We start from the raw sequence: 25,292 nt of genomic DNA on the forward strand, positions 1-25,292 counted from the left end.
AGAGGGAGAGAGGCAGTGTGTGAGTCGTGGCTGCGGCGGTCGCGTGTTGACAATACTGGCGATAACGTAAGAATGACAGAGGCTGGTCACACTCACTCCAGCCTCACCCTACACACTCACACACACTCTACACACTCAACATATCACCCATACTTCTGCAACCACATCTCCATTAATCCCTGACTGCTATATCTCAAAGAAATCAAATCATTCACTCCTGATTAAATTCCTTGGTACACTAATAACAGCGATAATTACTTGACTTTTTTTTTAGATTTTGAGTGCTTGGATCCCTCAAATAAACAAACTCGTCTTATATCAACCTTAATAAAATACCAAAATGCACCAACAGCAACCAAAGGGTTGATGTGAACGTTTGTTACTTGTGCAAGAAAAAAAAAATGAATTGAAATTTTAAAGAGACTCCAACATATATGGCCAACGTCCTTCAGCAATCTCATATGTCTGTTGTGTAGTACTAGAAAAATAAAATCAATTATTACAATATTTCAGCAGGTGGAAAGTTTAGGAAAGCTTATAACCAGGCCACAGGCCTGGAGGGAAAAGCAAGAGAGTGTTCATGAACTCACCTGAAATGTATGTAGGCTACAACACCCACGTCACAACACTAACGAACAGATTCTCTCGCCAGCAACCCACACTTTCATTCATAAAGTAAGCATCTATTACTGTAATGGAAAACACTAGAAACTTCATCTACGATGCATATTATACTAGAGGAGAAACAGGCAGAAAAAATCAATGGTAAACTGAAACTAGTTCATAAGCATTTGAATTAAATTCTTTGGTCTTTAGAAATATCTTTCTGTGAAAGCTAAAATTCCTCTGCGATAATATTTTCTCATCATTGCTTTTCATACTCGCCTGGGCGGTTGACGCTCACAGGTTCCTGTTTCAAATTATCACAGGACTACTAACACCTCCACTGGCAGCATCGACGGTGATACAGCTGGGATTGGCAGAATCAACACTGGCCGCTCCGACGTTGATAGTGTCGGAGTTGGCAGATTCGGCGTTGGTTGAGTCGGTGTTTGCAGAGTCAAAGTATGTGGGAAACCCTGTCTGGAGAGCAGTTGGAGTGCCTGCCCCGCCACTCCCTCCCTCCCTTGGACACCTCTTACGACACGCAGGGAATACGAGGGTGGTATTCTACTTCCTCTACACCCTGGGGATCCCCCTATCCCCGGGAAGAACGCTCGGGTCGAACTTTGACCTTTCCCTGCGACGTTGACCTTCTATTGATTTTCCTCAAAACTGAATTGCGCCATCCTTGCCTTACTCTTAACCCTTCCTCTAAGTTTAGTCTGAATCGGATAAAAACTGTCAAACCTGCCCATACCATGTATTCCTGACCTTTGACCTTGTCCTCTAACCTTAACCAATGACTAATTGTTCTCCAAAACAAACCACTTCATCCTTACCTTACCCTGAATCCTTCCATCAATGTTGGCATAAATCGGATAAAAACTTTAGGGTTGACCGTTGCTATGTTACTTTGGCCCTTCACCAGCTGTTCTCTAAAACAATACGTCATCCCATTGCCTGACCCTCAACCTTTCCACCTAGTCGGTCGAAATGAGATTAAAATTGCTTTAGTTATTTTACTTACACAAACACACAGGGATCCGTTTTGACCTTGCTCTCTGACCTTAACCTTTGACTGTTCTCTCAATCGGATCTTTTTGTTCTTGTATTACCCTCAACCCTTCCACCAACTTGAGTTTAAATTATACCACAGCTGTTTAAGTTGACCTTTTCGTGTGACGTGACGTTTGATATATTGTTCTAAAAAAAAAAAAATACAGGTCAACCTTAGAGAAAATCAGGACTCCATGCCTGTTAACACACACACACACACACACACACACACACACACACACACACACACACACAGCACAACGGCTCCCCACTCGCAATGAGACCGCAAGCAGGTGTAAAAATATGTCATTTGCAGGAAGCGAGTAAATGTAAGTAATGCTGCCAGCGCGATTGTCTCATCTGCAGTGTTCTTTAAAAGTGATCCACCGTTTCCTCCAGAACCAAGTAAATCATTATTATTATTTTTTATTCTGTAAGTTGTTTTGTTTGGCCTTTTATTTTTATTTTTTTAAGTGCCACGCATCCTTTTTTATTTCTTAAACCAAGTAAATGCTTATAAACGCTTGACAAACTCAGCACTGTCTGCAAGAAGTTTAAAATTAACAGACCTCTTTTAACCATGGGTTCGAGTGAATAGTAAGTGTGTAGTGCATTTATCAAGCATTCATCTGAAGTGGCTAGCATTCATTTGGACCTGGGCAGGCATTTCAGTGGGTGTTGCAGAAAGTCTTTACATATATTGCTCTTTGTCTGCACCCTGTCTAGGTTCCTCACTGAAATATCAAGGTTCTCTTTTTCAAACGCACCGCCATCAAAACGAAATACAGTACGCATCGGCCAAAAAGCACTAAAAATCAAAACAGTGGCCGAAGTATGGCCTGGATGGGACACTGCCTTTCAAAATGTAAACACTTACAGTCGATCAAAATGGTATTACACAGGAGGGGTACGATGCTATCCAAAATTATCAATAAAGCTGGTGAAGTCTCAAGGATATTAATCTTTTATCGTCTAAATGTAAATATATGAACAAATAACAAATGTCACATGCAAACAAAAAAAAGTGGAGAAAAAATCATCAAGAATTTTCCAAAACCCATCGTCCCTATCGTCATATTATTTCCTGTCAAAAGTGCACTGACGGTCGTTTAATCGAGTGTAAAATTCTTGGCATGGTACTGTACAATGTTGCCCTACCTGTACCTGTGTGTGCAGCTGAGGTGGGGTGTACAGGTGGCAGGTCACTAGTGTGCTTGAAGAACGAGTCGTGTGGTGTCCCTCGCACTCTGTACAGTACAACATAAAAAAATACACATAATAATACTAATACTAATCATCATCATCATCATCAACTTCATCAAATAATAATAATAATAATAATAATAAAAACCATAATGATACTACTACTACTACTACTACTACTACTAATATATTATTATTATTATCATCATCATCATCATCATCATCACCACTGAATATCACGTTAATCACAAAGACAACAAAGTACTGAATACAGCTAACAATATTGTTTGACATTCGCAACAGTCCGACTGATGCAACGCGAACAGTGAGCAATCAAACACTGTACTGTACAGTAACAAGGTTAAAAACATGTGTCCAACGATGTGTATACTGCAGTAATTACACCCATTAGCCAGAGTACATCACAGTTATTTATTTATTTATTATTTAAGCCGCTAAACGAATTATTTCAGCCTAGGCGAGGATCCCTTTTTTTTTCACGTTAACTTCTCCTACCGTATATTTTTCGCGTTTTTGCTGCGTATTCAACGCAGCTCAATAATGGAAAAAGACAATAACACGGTTCTATATCCTTTCCATAGCACTTTTTCGTGACTACCATGATATTCCAGTGTCAGTCCTGTAGTACAAAGTCAGCATTGAAGACGGAGAGATGGCAGCTTTAGGTCGTTAGAACAAAAAGAGAATAATGATGGGAAAAATAACAATCCAAATCCCTTAGTTACAAATATATCTTCTAAATTGCACAAAGTCGTTCAGTGATGGCAAAAATAATATAAATCGAACGGAAGAGGTTGTTAGGTATGCACAATAAGATTCTGTACTATATTCTTTTGACTAACGGCCTAAAAGTGGCATTTCTGATTTCTCCATCTCGAAATCTGAGGTGTACCAATAGCTTAGCACTACATTATGATGCTAGTCACGAAGAGGTCCTGTGGAAAGGGCAGAGCCGTAGTAGTGTCTCATTCTTGCGCCCTCCATTTTTTTCTTGTTTTTTCACATCTTTGAAGACACTGCTACGATGCTCTTCTAGGTAAATTAAAATGGTCTAATATGAATAAAAAGTAAACGAATGAAACGGTCAAGTATGAATAAAAATCGGGCTGAAGAGACTAAATCAAAATGCATGTTGTGTGAGGAGTTAAAAGTGTAGGGCATGGAATAGTGTCCCTTGGTTGAGCTAGATATGTGTCGAGCTGGAAATGTAAGGATATGCTCGTAGTATGTGAGGGTGAGGGTGAGGGTGAGGGTGGGGGTGAAGTTGGTGTCAGGGTGAGGGGGATGAAGATGTGTGAGAGATGGGGATGTGGGGAGAGGGAGAGGATGGAAGGTATGGGGTAAGGGTGAGGGTGAGGGTGATGTGAAGGATGAGGGGTGAGGGAGGTGTGAGGGGTGAGGATGGTGTGGGATGAGGGGTGAGGATGGCGTGAATGGTGTGGGATGAGGGGTGAAGGTGTGAGGTGTGGGGTGAAAGGGGTGAAGATGGTGTAAGGGGTGCAGGGTGAGGGGTGAGGGTTACTAAAGACTTACCGTTGTGTTATCATACACTGGTAAATACTGCTGACCGCATCACTCTGCTCTTTCACAACGTTACGCCACTCCTCACTCCCTCATCTTGTAATGGCGGCACTGGCTGAAATACACTATTCTGTAGATATCAGCCCTTTCACACACACACACACATACATAGAGAGAGAGAGAGAGAGAGAGAGAGAGGAGGGGGGGAATGTTGATAAAGGTAAGTATATTGTCATTCAGCAACGACACATACTCTGTCTCTCTGTGCGATATGAAGCCAATCCACCCGGTACTTTCCGAGATACAGGCCCTGACGGAAAGACGGACAGACGGGGACGATTCCTATACCCCCACCCTATGGAATAATGGTGGGGATAAAAAGGAAAAAAAAACTCCTAGGAATTGGTCCGCCAAGTTTCAACTTCAGATTCCTTGTGGAGGTTGGATTGAAATCTCCATTAGACACGACTAACATATCTCTTATATGGTCATAGCTCATAAAGTACTGATAATGTGGCAATTTTACATATACGGGGATCAACTACAACATATATTCTATCTTTCCGTGTGATTTGAAGCCAATCCACCAGGTAGTGTCCGAGATACAGGCCGGGACAGAAAGACGGATGAACAGGGGCGATTCATATACCCCCACCATATGGAATTATAATGGGGATAATAAATAAGTAAATAAGAATATAAGTCACCAGAATGTCTGATGAAGGGAGTGGCATCAGCAGTGATAAGGGAGGTGTGGATCAAACATTTGTGGATAAACAAATCGTTGAAAAAAAGCTTATGAGAAGGATGGTAAAGTACTATTGAACCCTCACCTTAAATGTAAGGGACAGAGTAGCCTAGACCCGGCCCCCTATCGTCCTGATGAGGGGAAAAAAATGGATGACGGATGGCTCGATGAAAAATAAAAAATTATAATGTACAGTAATAATAAAAATAAGGCAAACATGGAGAAATTATGGAAGGTTCTATCCATGTATGGTGTGGATGGAAAGTTTTTGAATCCATAATATGATTTTCCCTGCAACATGAGACACCAGTTACTATGAGAGAAGTGTGTGCTTATTTTTTTTGCAGTTCTTCTTGGATAAAATTGAAATAAATCACTGCCAAATCCATGCATACAAACCTGTAATTCCCATCTTTAAGGAATGTGTTACCCCCGCCCACGACCTTTTTTTTTTACATATTTTTTTTCTATTCCTCACATCAAGCTCGTGAGAAAAATCTGTGACATAACTTTCCACTGCCTAAGTCACCTCTCATACAGCAGCAATATTCACAGGTTGTAATCACTCATCTACGTCTAACTATCTTCTTGGACCATCCTACCCACTGCTTTCTGGCCACCTTACCCCATACTTCCTCACCTAAAACTTAAACCTTACCAGCCTACTTTATCTACAATATCTATTTTCACAGGGTATACTTTCCCTGGCATGGTACACCAACTACCGCTATCCAGCTAATCCTGTTCACTCCCTTCCACCCAGTCCACTCATTTCCATTTTGATCCACTGAGTATCATAAACTTTATTTCCCTAACCACCAGCCAACTTACAAAGCCAAAATTCACAGGATATACTTTCCCTATCACTCCCCACCACCCACATCATCCCAGCACAAGTCACCCATGATCTCACTGACATTTTAAATCTTGCACCAATAAGACTTAATTTTGGCACATACTTCACACACTGCCACAGTGGTTGAGTGATGAGCCTTGTTGACTGAAAAAGTTGCCAGCCCGTTAGCGCCGGCGTCTGAATCCTGGTGCAGGCAGCTGGTGTCACCCGATTCAGGTGTCCATCCACCCTTTATGGGATGATATATAAAATGAATACCTTGGGTAAAACCTTGGAGAGGTAATTAGTAACCTGATGATACAATGACCTTGTATCCAAAGAAATTGGGTGAAAAACCCACTACAGGCTCAAAGGCCTAAGATACAATGACCTTGTATCCCAGGATATTGAGTGAAAAACCCACTACAGGCTCAAAGGCTTAAGGTACAATGACCTTGTATCGAAGGATATTGGGTGAAGAACCCACTACAGGCTCAAAGACCTAAGTGACAAATATGAATACCATGGATAAGCATCTCATGGCATCTGCCCCACCTTTACTTTTTGCTTCACAGATATAAAATGAAGCAATCTGTACTGACACACATTGATCGGATGAACCTCTAAAGATCTAAAAAGATCTGAATTATCACATCTCAAAATCTATTATATTAATTCTGCTGACATTTGGTACTCACTTTCACAGGCATGACCTGAACCAGTCATGACTGTACCAATTTATACTGACCAGACTCAACAGGATGGTTCTTATGTAACCTGAAAGGTCCTTAAATGGTACAAACTGAATAAAATTGACCTGTATTGATCAACATGGGTCAGAACATGACTAGAATGAAGCAGAATTATTGGAATACCTCTTTGCTCAGCTGAATGGTTGTAGATGACTCTGAGTTGCTTGAATATATATAACACAAGCAAACTGATGTGAATGGATCAAAATTTACATGGCTTGGCTGGGTGGATGAAGTCTTGAATGGACCTTACTGGATGTGAGTGGACCTAGTTGAAAATGAAGTCCTAAACTGACCTGACTCGCTGACTACATGTGAAGAATCTAATTTGACCAAAAACTAAAGTGACGAAATGAACACAAAACTGTATGTCTGAAGGTTTGACTGAGTGAATGAATACATGGTTCATTTCACTAGACACTTGGATGACAGTTCTACTTTTATGGTTTCCTTTTCCTTCTTCATGACCCTGCCCACCCTACTTATTTTCTATGCCTTGTTCTCTGTGTTCCATGACGATGACCTCAGTCAACCAGGCAGGGTGCAGTTTCCCACATGGGGGCAGTTGCTCCCTACACCTTTTTACAAAAAGGGAAATGACTCACCAGCTGTCATTTACCTCCTCCTTACACTTGCTGGAGACACTGATAGTAATCCCAGACCCCAACACAGTGCATCATCCAAGTTCTCCTACTACACATCACAAGGACTAAATGTACACCAAATGAACATATGAATCCATGTAATGCAATGCTTGCTAGGAACAGATCCACACCACATTCACAACACATGCAATATCAGACAACACCACAACATATGAGAGTGTGACAGGTACAACACCTCCACAAACACTCAAGCTGCCACCCCAAATACAAAGCTCACCACTCTCCCCAAGAACCCCCCTTGCTCAAACAACAAACAAGTGGTAGTTGGTGGTGACCATCATCCCATCTCTTGATGTAATGCTAACTACTTCTTCTTTAGGCGGCTCTACACTGAGTGACAAGCCAAATGATTTCCTGTAGTTCAGCTAATCATTTACAATGCTGGGTGGTAATATATAACCAAATAATGGGATGATGTGGAGCCTACCATGACACACCCATTACAGCCTACATATTACAGGTTACTATTCATTCTGCTGCATCCCTGTTATGCCCAATATCCATATACACCACACAAAACTGGAGTTGCCACAGACTCCTTTCCTGCCTTGAGCACAAAGCCACTGACCACTAACATACCTCTGTCCACCCCCTTCATCATAACCCCTGTCTTACATCCACTCACAGACCCCCTAGGCTGCATACTTTCCATCGACTTGTAAAACAGTAACACAGAGTTTATTACACACAAAGTTAAGAAAGTCCGTAAAATTTACAGTAGGTGACCAGCATAACTCCATTAGTGGAAACAAATTATACAATCACTCTACAGTTGCCTCCTTGGGAGTCACACCAATGCACAGACCATCCAACCTTCACCCCAACTCATGCCTTAGGCCCCTCCTTGCCATCAGCAGTCATTACCAAATCATCTGTATACAACTCCCACAGAAACCCAGACTTAAAATCCAACACCTGTACTACAACCACCAATCAACCAAAAGGTGCTCAAACATCTTTGCTTTACATGTGACCCATTGAACCCAATGACTGATAGGACTTCTCTCTGCTGATCAAAATCATCTGATGTTACCCTAAAGAAAATTCCTCGGTTACCCAGGGGAAATGAAAGGGTTACTCATGTTAGTAACTGCTTTAAAGCCTTTGACTCTTAAAAACTTCTCTCAGCTGGTCATTTTTTTTTATTTTTTATTTGCATTTTTTTTTTTTTGGTGCAAGGAAGAAGGAACCAAAGGCCAGGAGCCAGCAAACCATTCCTTCCTCCCTTCTAGTGTTAGTAAAGATAAATATCCAGATATACCAACCACAATGAAAAGGCTGAAATGGAATCAGAGATGCAAGAATTAGCTTAATAGACCAGAGATCAATTGCGAGGCTAATTCCAGAACTTTTCATTTAGTCTCAGCATTTAATTTCCCTTAATTATTTTGACTGCTATGTTCCCTGTCCTCACTGGAGCAGGGATAGAACCAGGATTATTGGAGCCAGGGATGACAGAATCATCCATCAGAGCAGATCACAACTATAGAACTGTAGCACCCAGTACTGTACCTAACCAGAGTGCATTTTCCTCCAGATCCCATCTCCTCACTTTCTATACCACACCCACACATTATCTTAAATCACCATATATTTTCACTTCCATACAAACCAGCCACATTTCTTTTCCTAAATTTCTCATAGTCCACTGCACAGGTTCTAAAATCACCCTACCACATATTTTCTTCAAGTACACAAAAAACTACAGCGAGGTCATTCTTCTTCCCAGGAATTCTTATCGTAACTCTTTAACTAAAATGATACCATCTATCACACATCCAAACTTTGCTGCATCAGTATTCACTCTCTTTACAATCATGCTATCCCATTCTCTCACAGCATCTTTATTACCTATTATTTCTTTTGAGAGCTTTGGATTCCTATGGTTATGATGCACAAACACATACAGTATTAAATCAGTTACCATCTTCACACTTCCACAACCACATTTCATAAAAAGGGTAATAAAAGCACAAGAAAAATTACTGTTCATTATCAAATATATGACAATTATAGAAATACTACAGTATGTGGTACTTCAAGAAATAGAAATGAAACTACCTCATCTAACTACGGAAGAGGTGTGGTAGCAGAGTTACCTGTTGATCTACTATGACCAGGAGGTACTGTAGCAAATGTCAAGAACCCTGTGTGGCCGGGCATTTTTAGGTGCGTGATACCAGTCCTGAAGCGAACATCTGCATTCTTCTGCTGGACACCATTCTGTACTGCTCTCTCTTGGAGTACACCACTGTCGTCAACATTTTCGTCGGATAAAACATCTTTATTGCAAGACTCTACTAGGGAATCCTCATCAATCTTCAACTTTTTACTTGGTTCCTGCAACTCATCATCTTTCACTTTCACCTTCTGCAACTCAGTGATTGGCTAAAATACAAAAGTAAAGGTACTACATTAGTTACCTTACACACACATCCTGTCATTATAACCATTATGCCTTAACCCCCCAGTGGCCATGGGTTCAGAAAATTGCAGGCTCCCCTGGCTGGCCCCTGGACAATTTTTTAAAAATCACCTTTTTTTTTCTTACAGACATGAAGAGAATCACCTGGCACAACTGGCAATGTATTTTTAACATCCTAAACCCATCCAGTGATTTGCTATGATTCACGGAAGATTTCATAAAGTTACTGTGCATTTACCATTAACATGTAAATATATGGGAGAAAACATTCAAGAAAAAGTGACTGGCTGAATGCTTGGGATGGTAGAGCATGGTCCACTAAGGGTACCAGTGACCGTTATCCTTTCCCATAACTGTTTGCAGTTTTTTATACCTCGTTAATTTGACATCACCGGCACGTTTAACCATTAAGGGGTTAAGTAAAATAACAGTAATGAGCAAATAGTTTTAAATACTGTAATGTGTACCTATATGCACAATAACTGTTTCTTATATTTACACCTAGTGGGCACTCACCATCCACTCGCTCAATGTAGTGCTGCTCTCGGGTGACTACCCATTCCTCTCTTCCTTCTTTCTTTCCTTCCTTCCTCTTCTCTCTTTCCTCTTTCTTTGGCTATGGGTGACTCTACGCTGAGTGACAAGCCAAACGGTTCCCTGTACACCAGGAAACCAATTACTATGCTGGGTGGTAACCATATAACCAAATTATGGCACCTGGTGGTTTAGTGAGTAATTAGGGTGCTCCAATCGGATTGAGCTGGTGCAGGTTTATCTCCAAGGGGTGGTTGGGGTTTATTGCTCATGTAATGCCACTTGGGGATGAGTGAGGCTGGTCAATTTCATCTTAAATGTCAGGCCCAACTTGCCTAGCCCTGGGCTCCTACACTCCTCACGGGGAAACACAGGATTGGATGACAGATGGATGGATATATATACAGTAATTCCTCCACTATCCGATGTAACAGAGTGAAAGACATGTCCAGAAAGTGGTCTCGTCCGGAAAGTGGGCCCCTGCCTGCTGGACTGGTACTTATGGACCCTAATCCAGCCTAACTTTGAAAGCCACCTAAGTAACTCCCTACCGGACATGCATAGCGCCTACTTAAACCTACTTATGACCCTATTCACACCAATAATGGACATAAAGCATGAAATAAATGAAAAGGAACCAGAGAATGAGGAATTAGAAGTGGTTATGGAAAATACAGTATTTAGCAGTGTACAGGGTACTTACTGCACGTCTGTGGCCGCCTCCTCTCAGGCTCTGGTAGTGGTGAAAATGCTCTTGATGCACGTACAGTAATCCAGAGTTGTGCTACACTTAATTCTTTGCATTGTGAGTTATTATTGTTTAACAAGGCACATTCTGTTCTTAATTGCGCTATGCCAGTTTCAGCCGCCACTTTGCACTCCACACTTAATCCTTTGCACTCTAAATTCTAATTTCTTAACACTGCACAACACTGTAAATTCCCATGTGGTCTAGTGGCGAGGTATGGCAGTTAATTCACTGTTTATTCACAAAAACGAGCACGTGCGGCATCCATTGCGATGAACATCTACCCTCGTCGGTGGTTAAGTGGTAACTGGGGAGGGAGGGAGGAGGGAAGGGGTGAAGTGGCCGTGCATAAACAACAGCTGTTCGGTGCCGCACGGCAATTTCAAATTATGGGTGGGAAAAAATTTGGATTTTGGGGGGATTTTTTTCTTTCTTTGGCCATTTTTGGGTTCCGAAGGTCCAGGCCCACAATGTCTGGTAAGTGGGGAGTTCAGAAAGTGGGCGTCCGGATAGTACAGGGATTACTGCATATATTTGTGATAGGTGGGAACACTCACCATCCACTCACTTGATGTAGAGCTGCTCTTAGGTGTCTGCCCTTTCCTCTCCTCCATCCATCTTTCCTTCCATCCTCTTCTGTCTTTCTTTCCTTGATTCTTTCCTCATCCTTCTGCCTACAGGTGACTTTACGTTCCCTCCTCTATCTTTCTTGCCTTCATTCTTTCCTCTTCGTTCTGCCTGTGAGTGACTCTACACTGAGTTAAATAATGTGGACTACAGCAGCCTAGACATGGGCTTTCCCAATACCCCAGACCCTTTGAGGCCCCAGTGGGATAATAAAGGATTGGCTGAATAAACACCACCTTACATTCTAAAAGTATATTAACTAACTTACCTTGGTGTCGTTGGAAATGACTGGTAAAGAGATTGTTTTGACCTGAAACTCTCGGGCCAGGCACTCTAAAGTGGTAATTTCTTGCAGCCCCAGGGAGGCCATCATTTCACATGCTCGGCTGACCTGAATAAAAGCAGAAAGTTAAAAGATATATAAAATAAAAGCTACTGATGACAGCAATTCAGTGCTGCATCAGCATTCAGCTTAGAATTACTACCATATATCCAATCACTCACATTCAATCCTTTATTGCTCAACACCACTGAAGTAATGTTCAACCTTCTATGTAAATGTTGACCAAAAGTTATAAAACAATTACTGTACCATTCTAGGATACCAGTACCTTAAGTGTTAACAATGAAAAAAAGGGGATAAAGCATATCATTAATACTGAGACAGTGATACTAGTAAGCACCAACACACAGTGACACAGAAGTCATAATCATCATCATCACTCCACCCAATTTTCCATTTTCACAAGGGGTGCTGAGATACAGTAAGGCTCCAGGGCCTCACTGGAGATGCATATCAGAAGATACAGAAAGCTCCAGACAAGTATACAGTATATATATCCCCTACCTTGACCCCCAACCCTTCTTCCTGTGCTATAGGAGGTCCAAAGGCAATTCTTAACACAAGTACGTAATGCAAGTTTTCTAACCTATCAGCCAGTTGAAGGTCTTGTTGTCAGACTGGAGGGTTGATTCGACCAGTAACCAGGACAATTCAACCATACTTCAAAAGCCTTCTTACATATATCCACCAAGCAATTCATTCCACTCTCTCCACCACACTTAATCATCTCTGCCTACACTTCATCAACCCCAGCTACTTTCCCATTTTTCAGCCGCTTCACAGCGTTCTTCACCTGTGCGAGTGTCACGTTTCCTGGCACTGCATTCCTTCTCTGCACACCCCGAAAACCAATCACGTTTACAGTGGCTCTGCTCTCTATTCCTGTTCATCAGGCTTTCAAAATATTCTTTCCATCTGGTCCTTACTTCATCCCCATGAGTTAATAATCTACCACTTACATCCTTCACACTTTCACATTTCTTTCTGCTATCACTTCTACATTTCTGCACCTCATTCCGGAATAACTTCCTATTTTCAGAGTAATTTGCATTTATTTTTCTTCCTAGATCATCATTTACCTCCTTTTTTCTCTTCACCAGTCTCTTTACCTGCTTCTTGCACTCAATATATTCAGCTCTTATTTCAATTGAACCCCTGTTCTGTAACTATTCTAGCCACTTCTTCCTCTTTCCTCCACTGCTCTCTTAACCTCTTCATCCCACCATGCTGTACCTTTCTTCTTTGCTGTTACTCTTGCCACACCACATGCCACTTTAGCACTCCTAACTAGGCAATCCCTATAGGCATTCCGCAAGCAGTGCAGATCCATTTCATTCCAATTCACTGATTCCATCTCCTCCCCTACTTTGGTCCTGTATTCATCTGCCATTTCTCGATCCTCATTTGTTGCATGTACATATAAAAAACAGTGGTCTAAGTATCAATATAAGTAGTCACAAGCAAAGGTTCAACAATAATGCGCTGGCAGCATTTTGTCTTGCCTTATGTATTTCTCCTTCCTTCCAAAATGAGAGACAGTACCCTTCTTTCCATACCCATTTATTGTGTGCTTCATATTGGTACCATAAACAAATACTTCATGTAACACCTTCCACTGTTCCACACTTTTGCTCATAACTGTACATCACTAAGAGCAGACTCACTTGCTCAATACATGGTGAGAAAGAGCAAATTCTGCCTCCTGAATCCTTGACAGCAACTACAGCATGTGGCAGAGCTTCCCATGGTTTTGGTAGATCCAGAAACACAGCATCAGCCACTCCAGACACACCCAGTCCCTCCACACACACATCACGATGAGACACACACACACGGTCACCAAGCCCATGACGCTCAAACTCATCTCCAGCAACCTGAAAAGGGGGAAAAACACAGTTTATAAAGTCCTTGTTATAATGCTCCTAGCAAACACAACTAAATGATCATCATATAAGAGCTCCAAGGATTACCCACTTATGATCTCTCTCAACACTGCTACATGTACCAGTATGAATGGCAATGGCCTCAGCATGGAACCCTGATACACACCAACATTAGCCAATAATTCTTCGATTAACCTGTCAACCCATTCTCACATTAACATAACTTATGTCTTGCTACCACAAAGCCATGGCTTGATGAAATGAAAGAATTATAATCGCATCAGCAAAACTGTCTTTGTTTTTCATGGGGATATACAACACATCTGGCCTGACCAAGACCTGAAAAGGGTCCAAGCTGTCTCCAGTGAATACAAAAACAACTTTCCATATGCAATAATAATTTTTCTATTATGATAGTTCTTTATATATTGTACTGTGGTGCATCTACATCTAAGCACACTTGACAACCATTTAAATTACCTTCACTCTCTCTTTATGGAAATCACAGGTGTAAAGCTTGCCTGATGGTCCAATGGCTCGCAGCAGAGCATGAGAGAGTGACCCACTGCCAGTACCAGCCTCACACACCACTGACCCAGGACCAATCTCAAGCTGAGTTAACACCTGTAATATTCATATCCTGTCATCATCATCATCAGCAGCAGCAGCAGCAGCATAATCATAATTATGGGCTTTTTTCCCACCAAAAAACTGGGTGAGGAAGGATCCAGAGAACAGAGAAAAAGTAAGAAAATGGGAGATGCAAACCAGACACTCAATCACACATCACTCATGCTCCCAGAATGCTGGCCCTAACTAACAGGCCAAATCATGTACATACACCCTCCTGTAAGAGTCAATCACAACTATCACATGCACAAATATAAATGTACAACCAATCCTTATTATCAGACAGGGGTATATTCCACAACATCACATACATACTAGTGGTACTATACATTCAGGAACAAAGGTTCTACTATTCCACTGCATCTACTTAACACTTGGGTCACATTAGTCATTTTTGCCCCCCCCCCCCATGTGTTATATCAAAGAGAACCATCCATGAAAAAAACATATCAAGCCTCTCTTAGCTTACATTAGCCAGCCGAAGAAGCTGAGAAACAGAAAAGGTGAAATATTATTTAGGAATCTTTTGTCTTCAACTGTTCACTGGAGGAACTGGTATCTTTATGGATAGCAATGAAACTTTACCAGGCAAATTATCTGTTATCAAGGATAGGGGTCTGAACAGGAAGAGTGCCACAGATGGAGCAGCATGAACAGCCAAAATTAGGTGGCCAAAGCTGGCTCATGCAAGCATGCTGGAGCCACTTGATAAACAATACAAATCAATATGATACGATCAATATACATTATCTATTTATCTACCTGAAGTATCTATCTATCTATCTATATATGTGTGTAGGTGTCTTTCTTTCTTTCATTGTTTCCTCGTCCTTCTGCCTACAGGTGACTTTACACTCCCTCTTGTCTTTCATTCATTCATTTCTTCCTCTTCCTTCTGCCTGTGGGTGACTCTACATTGAGTGACAATCCAAATAGTTTCCTTTACACCAGGAAACCATCTACACTGGGTGGCAACCATATAACCAAGTTTTGGCACCTGGTGGTATAGTGGGGAATTACGGCACTTCAATCAGATTGAGTCAGTGAAGGTTTATATCCAAGGGATGGTTCGGGTTTATTGCTCACATAATGCCACTCAGGGCTGAGTGATGTTGGTCATTCTCATCTTATATGTCGGGACCAACTGCCTAACCCCGGGTTCCTACGCTCCTCATGGGGCAATGTAGGATTGGATGATGGATGGATGGATGGATATTTACACAGTATACCTTTTCTATCACTGTATCATGGTACTGGTACCAGTATTTAAAAGTTTTCACGAACTCCCCCCTCTCTTCATCAGCATGTCAAACTATGACCTCTTGAAAGAGGAGAGTTCCTTATTATGAAGAGGTCAAGGATGCATGCTATGCCTTGATTTGTGAGCTGTCAGGCAACAAATTGGCCTGAAGAAAGTAAATGCTTAAGAAATTTATTAAAATTACCATTTTCAAGGCTCTGATGTCAAAATTTATGCACAAACAAGAGAAATGCAAAAATAATAAAATAATACAAGATAACCCTGGCACTAAGAGGCATTTTATAAAACTTTGTCATTAGTAATCAGCAATGAAAAAGTTTGGGATGCACTAACTTAGGATATTTGTGGCTGCACTTAATGGATTAAATGAATGGTGAAGCCATACTTACCATTGAAATATCAGGAGTGTAAAGAATCTGTGTGCGATGAGGAAGGGTGAGCGTCCACAGTTCCGGGGTTGGGTAGAGGACGTGACCCCAGCCTCGTGACAGGTTGACCCGGGAACCAAATTTCACTCCTACAAGGTCCATCACTCGCAGTGACCCATACTTGGTTTGGAATACATTGTCAACTGGCTGGCCAAGTTTGCTGATTAGCTTTGGTTTGACCTGAAACAAATTACCATATTTATACTGTACATGGTGATGATCAATCCCAGTCTGTCTTGCTAAGCAGACCCATCAGCCACAGGCAAGCAACTAACCCTTGCAGTGAACCGATGTTCCCTTATGGCTGACAGCTCCTTGCCACAGCGAGGCAAGGGGAAAAGGGTGGAGGTTTGGTTCCCGGGTGGATGCCACATTTGCATCTTTCTATGTCCAGTTCACGGGTAGAGACACCACAGTAGGTGCCACTTCACTGATTATATGGTTACCATTTGGTGTTGTAGATAATTTCTTAAGTTACAGGAAACCATTACACTTGTCACTCAACAATTTACTAAATCAAGAAGTTGTGTGTGTGACTTAGAGTAAAACCTTAAATTGTTAGATTAGTTTGGGGAAGATAAAAAACACACCTTATATGAAGGAGGCCTTTACTAAGTAATAATATTTTGCTCTGCTTAACTTTGTCAAGTTACCAGACAAAGGTCAGCAGTGAAACATTTTTATTCACTTGAGATCTCCACCTCACATTATGATGCATTTGACTTATTCTGTCAGCATTATCTGCTGTATAATATTCATTGTTAGGGGAAGACTGAGTCTAGCAGAAGCAAAGTCTGATATAAACAACCTTCCATGAGAGCAAAAGTTCTCTAGACAAATCACATTACAACCCATAAGCAAGCTATCACGAGAGCAGAGGTTTTGGATATGCCGAACTACAATCCAGTATATCTGGAAAAAGCCCAATGCAGCGATGTATGTCTGAAGATATATGGATACACAATACACCAATACAAAGAGAAACTTAATATGAGTACAGCACAGAATACAGAAGTGTATGCTTATTCATGGAAGCTTAATGACCTGTAAAACCAGACCTCTAAGTTACCATACTGTAGTTAAGCACTGGCCACTACAGACTTTCTTCACATTCATCAGACTACATCTCACGTATAATGAAAATGAATGACTGGTTTGAATGTTTGATAAAATAGAAGGCATTCAGCTATTTATCATTTGTTTATTGAAAAGAAAATGTTCCCCTGAGCTAGATCTTATTAGATCACATAGCCCGGCTAGGTGACAGGAGGGCACTACCCCTCCCGGCATGGCAACTACTGGGCGTGGCTCAACTCACGACCCCCAAGTCCCGTGTCTGACGCTCTACCACCATGCCCCCTTGTGGTATTGAGAATATATACACATATGCATTCAGTGATGCAGAATGTATTACACTGGTGCAACCTGGAGTCTGCTTTCCAAGCTATACAGTGTTCTGCGACACTCTAGTCTAGTGCCCTGATCATGAGGTCCCATAATAGCATCTCATCCCTTCCTTTCCTTTGACTACCAGCAGGGGTTGTCAATTCCTTCAGATCTGTACACAACTTTATGCAGCTTTTCTCACACATACCTTTTGTTTAAGCATACCACTTCAGCCTACCCGAGTGCAGTGACACTCTCAGTTCCCAAATAGCCTAAAAAATCAGCACAAATTTTATCCTCTTTGTGACACTACACATTTCATCACACTCAATTCTGCAGACATTTTACACCTTTACTGCCACAGTTTCATTACCAAACAACATTACATTATGCACATACAATGCACTCCCATTCAAATGTACAGAAAATCCCTTCATCATCAGTATGCTTATCAGTTCTATAAACATCTAACCTCTTCTGACTTGCAACTGAGCTAGTTTCTCCACCACCATCAACTACACATATTATAATTATCCCCAAGTGGCAATACTGTATTTATAAACATACAGTACAGTACATAAGAGCTAATCACCATCAATCTCCTTCAGCCTTCGCTGTACCATCAGTCCTTCCTTCCATACAACCCACTCATAATCACCTACACAGTAATACCCCATTTATTCAATGTAAAAGAGCCAAAGGCATGTCTGGAAAATGGATCCGTCTAGATAACGGACTTCTCTCCTGGCCCCCCTTTGTACATAACCTAACTTTGAAAGCCACTGTAAAAAGTCACTACAGTATATTGTACAACACTTGTTCCTGTTGTTTTACACTGCTCTATCTGGTCAAACAGACCTAAAAACACAAAGCCAAGCAATTATGATGGTCAACCAGACCCATCAACCACAGACAAGCAATCACCACTGCTGGGCCATTCCCTGCATTGACATGAGAAAAACATGAAAAAGACAGCTACACAAGAAAAATGCAGTGGGCACACTAAAAATATTGGTAAAATGGGATAAAATTACGGTAAAATAGAATTTTCTGATGTCACGTAGGGCTGAGTGGGCCAGGTCATACTCCTTTAAGATGCGGGAAGTTGACCATCCCACATCAATCTTACCCAGAATCTCTCGCTTCTTCTCCAGGGTCATCATTACCCTCTTCCTTTTCAGTGGTGGAGGGGCCATCATCACACACCTTAGAAAGAGGCATGCAAGGAATAGCAAGGCCTGAAGCAGGTGGGGAACAACACAAAAGCCACCACGTGCGCTGCCATAACAACTATACGAGAGGAGCTGCTCACTACACGGTCAACAAGCAGGAACTGGGAATGGCAGAGGGGGTCTCTGGTGGACGCTGGGTGAACTACTGAGCCAGACAGTGTGGCGTCACAGGGCTATTTCCGCCCAGGCAGGTGAAAATGTTTGTGTGGCCACAATTTCCACCCAGACGCATGCATTTTATCTGGATAAAATGGAGAATGTATGTATAATTGTTTAATACAGCCAGATCACAGCATCCGAGTTACTGATCATATGGATAAGGGACGTCTGAATAAATGGGGGATTACTGTACCTTGCACTCCACCTTTCACTCTCCTACACCTACATCTCATTTGTATCCATCCACCACAAACACCAAACAAGACAGAGTTAATACTGTACTAAGCCCTTTCCTATATACAGTACAGTACATGACCAATGTCCACTCACCAATGAGCCTCTGTCCACCCCATTAACCACAACTTTTGTCTTTCATACATTTACTCTCAAATCCTTACACTGCATAACCTCCCACCACTACCTAAATTTCTTCAAACCACTCTCCATGCTATTAGTAATCACTACCAAATCAAATGCAAACATTAACTCCCACTGTAACCCTGATCTGAAATCCCATGGCAGTATTTAAAACACCACAATAAACAAAGCGGGACTCAAAACAAATACCTAGTGCACTCATATATTTACTATAAAAAAATCTTCATCTCACTATCACTCACTCATACTTTCTTGAACCATCATAAAATTTCATAACCAAATGTTACAACCATTCATCCTGGTTTAACTTTCTCACTGCCATCTGGATTCACCATACCCATAAAAACCAGGCACAGTTCTCTCATATTTCCTGAGAATATCTGTTGTTGCCTGAATAATATGAAAAGCACCTGTTGTACCCACACTTAGCATAAAAGCAAACTGAATCTCATCAGTTTTCACTCACCCTAATTATATTCTCCCACAACCTCTTAGCAACTTTCATCATCTGATCTAAGAACTTTAGACCCCAGCATTTGCCACACTCATGTTATATCCTTCCCCTATAGGATTACTAGCAATGCTGTTTGATTTTACTTCCAAAGAATAAGCAGGGACAATTGTACAAATTTAGCTGGAGTGAGGAAAATGTCTGACCATGTCACCCCACTCTCAGTATAAGTTAGCTAAATGAAATACAGTAATGATCAGAAAAGGCAGATGGACAGATGATGATGATGTCTTAATTGCTGATAAAATGGGAAAACCACATCTTCTATCTTTCTCAGTCCAGGTCATCATACTGGCCTATGTCAAAAATTTGACAAAAATACAAAAAAAGCAGGAGAATCTTACCTCAAGAGCATAAATCTGTGACACACTGATGTAAAGGATAACAGTATCTCCTTCCTCAATCACCTCCTTAAATCCACTGAAACTCATGACGGTGAATCTGGGGAAGAAAAAAATATACAGTACGGTACAGTAGCTACCATACAGTCCATTACTAACACATATCAATAGTCCAAGAGATTTCACTATATACATATATAACACCCTTTTCAATCTGATAACATTTCATTCATATTCTTGATAATCAAACAATTTCATTCACTTTAAGACACTTTTCAAACTGGTGTGGTTATACAATTACAGTACAGTATAGCTTTCATTAGTCAGTATGAACGAGTTTTCCTAAAGCTACCGGTACATTCTGTACAGTCACATCTAGTTATACAATTCCAATCAGAAGTCCTCAACAAAACAGTCCTGCCGCATAACCAGATGAGTATCATTGAAATAACTGGTACTGGTAATAAGTGTACAGATGAACTACAGTCTCCTTAATTCCAAATAACAGCTTCCAGGAATTTTGCTCCTGAAATAGTAACCCTAAACTGAACTCTTACACTGCAAGTTTCTGCTGTGCCTGGTGGCTTTAAAAAAAAAAAAAAAAAAAAAAAAAAAAAAAAAAAACTTGCTTTTCTCTAGGACAATCAATCTGGTAGCTACTACAGGTACTGACAATTATATTACAGTAACTATCTATCTATCTATTTCCAGAAGCCTCAATCCCGTTTGGGGTGGCCACAAACAAATTGCCTCCACGTCGCCCTGTCCCCCGCCATTTCACTGCCCTGCTCCCAGCTCACACCCCCCTCTCTCATATACCTCTCCACCTCATCCTCGGCCTCCCCCTCCCTCTTCCCCCCTCCACCTCACTCACATACACTCTTCATCAGTCTTTCACCCTCCATCCTCTCCACATGGCCAAACCACCTCAGTGTGTTCCTCATAACGCTTCCTATCACATCCACATCCACACCACAACGCTCCTTTATATCCTCATTCGTCAGCCTGTCTCTCCATGTGACTCCACAGGCTCCTCTTAAATAACTCATTTCCACCGCTCTCACTCTTGACTTGTGTCCTTCCAACAATGTCCAAGCTTCACTTCCATACATTAGAGTTGGTATCACAATACTGTCATGTAGTAACTTTTTCACTTCCATGCTCACTTCCCTGTTTCTTATCACTGCTTTCAAAGAACCAGCAACCTTTCTTCCCTGCTGTACCCTTTCAAGCACTTCACCCTCCAAACCTCCATCCTTACTCATCACACTACCCAAGTACTTAAACGTACTCACATTTTCCAATTCCTCACCATCCAACCTCGCTGTACATTCACTGACTTCACCTCTCTCAAAGACCATCACTTTACTCTTCCCTACATTCACCTTTAGATTCCGTTTCTTACACACTCTCCCAAACTCATCCACCAAGCATTGCAGCTCCCCTTCGTTTTCACTCAACAACACAGTATCATCTGCAAACAACAGTACAGGGAGTTTCCAAACACTATCCTCTCGCACCAGGGCCACTCCAACATCCACTGCCCTACCTTGTCCCTCTTTTATTACCCCATCCATGTACAGATTGAACAACCATGGAGACACGACACATCCCTGTTTCAACCCAACCTTCAAAGAGAAAAATTCACTTAGTTCACCATCCACACGCACTGCAGCCTTAGCACCGTCATACATACTCTTCACAGCATTCAACAACTTCCCATCTACTCCATATATTCTTAATACTTTCCACAATCCTTGTCTATCCACCCTGTCATATGCTTTCTCCAAATCCATGAAAACCTCATACAACTTCTTTCCCTTCCCTAGAAATTTTTCCACTAAAGATCTAAGAATGATATCTGATCTACACAACCTCTTCCCTTCCTAAAGCCTCCCTTTTCTTCTCCAACTAATTCCTCTGTTCTTTCTCTAACTCTGTCAGTAAGTATCCTACATACACTTTTCCTATTATACTAAGAAGACAAATGCCCCTATGATTACCACACACTTCTTTTTCCCCTTTTCATTTGTACTAGGGAATAATTATACCTGACTTCCAATCCTCCAGGACTCTATCTTCCTCCCAGGCCAATCTGCACATCTTCCACATCCATTCTGCTACTATCTCTCCCCCATGCTTCAGCATTTCACCACACACTCCATCAATTCCTGGGGCTTTCCCAGATTTAACTTTCTTCATTGCTTCCACAACTTCTATCCTACTGATTTCTTCCTGTTTTCTCACCTCCCTTTCTCCCAGCCACTTATACTCGCATTACTTCCATCCTGTATGTTCAACAATTCCTTAAAGTGTTCTCTCCATCTGCTCACTTTTTCTCCCTTCTCCACTAGTAATCTACCATTTTTATCTTTCACTCCCCTGCTAACCTCACTTCCACCCTGTCTTACTCTCTTCACCTCTTTCCAGAAAATTTTCTTACAGTCCCTCCACTTTACACTCAAATTCCTTCCACCCCGTAAGGGATGGCCGTTTGACTTTGAGTTATTTGTTTTACGGAGAGGGGCACTAACCCTACACCAACCCACTTGTTGACACGTAGGGAGCACGTATGGTTTGGTTATATGGTTACCACCCAGCATTGTAAATGATTTCTTGGCTTACAGGAAACCATTTGGCTTGTCACTCAATGTAAAGCCACCTTTAAAGGAAAGAAAAGGCATAAGAAGTTACAGGAAAGATGGGAGAAATAAGAAGAGAGGAGGGCAGGCACAGAAAAAGAATGATAAAGACTAAGGAAGAAGTAGGCAGCACTACATCAAGTGAGTGGATGATGGTCGCCACCACCTACAAGATAAAATTACATTTCATCATCAGAGTGAAGCTGTTCGACAGTAAATAGGCTGTGCCGCACCATAAGCTGTCTCTGCAGAGGATCATAATTACACCCCGACCCAAGACGGTGAGATGCAGCAAATCTGAACACTGAGAAAGCAGTAGTGACCAGTGTGATGGATCTGGGTAACTGAGAAATGACTGATCCCAATAACACTATGCTCCACAACATAATCTATAAGTTAATACTCAAGATATACATACCATAATGATATATACTGCTAATAAATTTAAAATAAGGGCTACTAATTCTTACCTGTACCTGCAAAAGATTATAATAAATAACGACCCAACCTGCCATACACTAACACCAGTGTGTAGTTTTACTAAAATCCGCCCGGGAGCCCGGGGCAACCTTTAAGCCTAGGTTACCTCGTGGTGTTTACTGTGGCTGTAAACTTCACAGCCACAGAGGGACGCCTGCATGTGGTAGCATTGATCAGACCGAGCGGCTCAGCTGCCTGGTTATGCAATCGTCCCCCAATTACTTATTCCTCGAATGGGAAGATGGTGGACTGTAGAGGGGCAACTTCAACTTGGCCACTGGTTCACGCTGTAATCAACCTAACAACCAAGTTCCTCAACCGACTCAATGGTATCACAATATAATAATTCTGAAATTTCATTTGCATGTATGATTTTATAAGCTATCTCATCATTTCGTCAGTTCGTTCTTTCCTTCATCAGGTATTTTGGTATTTTTACAAACCACTTCGAGAAAATGGTATGCTATTGCACAGTGTCATGTCTGTGTATGTATAAACAGAACAGTTTTCATCCATCTTGGGCCATATATACTGACTGAAGGGATAAGGAAGAAATAATTTTCTTTTGAGAACAAGTCAAAATGGGAAAAACTCTGTGAAATGATAGAGTGTGTTGCAATTTGCTGATGCATGGGGGAGATATAGATGTAGACTGGATATGAAAGATGTGCAGATTGGCCTGGGAGGAGGATAGAGTCCCGGATGATTGGAAATTAGGTATTACTCTTCTGTACAAAGGAAAGGGGGGAAAAGAACTGTGTGGTAATCATGGGGGCATTTGTCTTCTGAGTGTAATGGGAAAAGTATATGGTAGGATACTTATATATTGCAAGAGTTAGCGAAATAACAGAGGAATTAGTTTGAGAAGAACAAGGTTTTAGGAGGATGAGGTTGTGTAGATCAGATATTCATTGTTAAGTCTTTAGTGGCAAAGTTTCTAGAGAAGGGAATGAAGTTGTTTGCGGTCTGTATGGGTTTGGAGAAAGCATACGACATGGTGGATAGGCAAGAAATGTGGAAAATTTAAATACTCGAGACAACAACGACAATGAGGAGACGAACCTCAGTCCTCGCTCCAACTGTGTCCACAGAAATTCAGTGAGCCGCCAGAAGCCAGCACCGGATAGCCACAGTAAGAGCTATGTCTGAACCAGGACACAAGAAGCCCATGTGCACAGCTTCTGCAAGACCTTCAAGCCCGGAGTTGCCACCCAGCCACCACCGCAACCTAAACCACCAGTAGCCTACCACGGCACCGACGATGGGAGCTCATCAATCCAGTTCCTGCACTAAGCGGCACAGCCAAGCTTGCTAGATGCAGCTTGGCAATGCAGAAGGATCCTCCCCGTGTCTGCTAGATGCGACACAACTGAGTTTGCTAGAGGCGGCTTGGTAATGCAGAAGGATCCCCCCATGTCTGCTAGAGGTGGCACACCCGAGCTTGCTAGAGGTGGCTTGGCAACGCAGGAGTTCCTATAACTCTTGTCTCTGCTAGAGGCGACACAACTGAGCTTTCTAGATGCAGCTTGGCAACGTAGAAGGATCCCCCCGTGTCTGCTAGAAGCAACACAACTGAGTTTGGTAGAGGCGGCTTGGCAAAGCAGAAGGATCCCCCTGTGTCTGCTAGAGGTGACACAACCGAGCTTGTTAGAGGCAGCTTGGCAACGCAGAAGTTCTTGTAGGCTACTTTCTGTGTCTGCTAGAGGCGACACAACCGAGCTTGCCAGAGGCGGCTTGGCAGTGCAGAAGAAGTTACTGTACCCTTCCTGTGTCTGCTAGAGGCGACACAACCGAGCTTGCTAGAGGCAGCTAGGCAACGCAGAAAGATCTCCCCTTGTCTGCTAGAAGGGGCCCACCCGAGCTTGCTAGAGGCGGCTTGG

The 25,292-nt window shown here is 41.9% G+C and overlaps 1 protein-coding gene across 2 annotated transcripts; it reads right to left on the minus strand.

Moving 5' to 3' along the window:
- Positions 1-9,449: 9,449 nt before the first annotated feature.
- On the minus strand, positions 9,450-23,450 carry Trmt61 (tRNA methyltransferase 61). Of its 2 annotated transcripts, XM_080273278.1 has the most exons (7): positions 23,403-23,450; positions 20,294-20,390; positions 16,245-16,463; positions 14,445-14,588; positions 13,746-13,955; positions 12,007-12,129; positions 9,450-9,792 (listed from the first exon to the last, which is right to left on the minus strand). In XM_080273278.1, exons 2-7 carry the CDS (start codon positions 20,378-20,380, stop codon positions 9,475-9,477), a joined length of 1,101 nt encoding a protein of 366 aa, XP_080129404.1. In that variant the 5' UTR covers positions 20,381-20,390; positions 23,403-23,450; the 3' UTR covers positions 9,450-9,474. The 2 variants fall into 2 exon arrangements, with proteins under 2 accessions (XP_080129404.1, XP_080129405.1); XM_080273279.1 differs by lacking the exon at positions 14,445-14,588.
- Positions 23,451-25,292: the final 1,842 nt, after the last annotated feature.

This window comes from Coenobita brevimanus, chromosome 54 (genome assembly GCF_032717465.1).
Source record: "Coenobita brevimanus isolate Jiangsu-jjx chromosome 54, ASM3271746v2, whole genome shotgun sequence".
NCBI classification, from domain to species: Eukaryota; Metazoa; Arthropoda; class Malacostraca; order Decapoda; family Coenobitidae; genus Coenobita; species Coenobita brevimanus.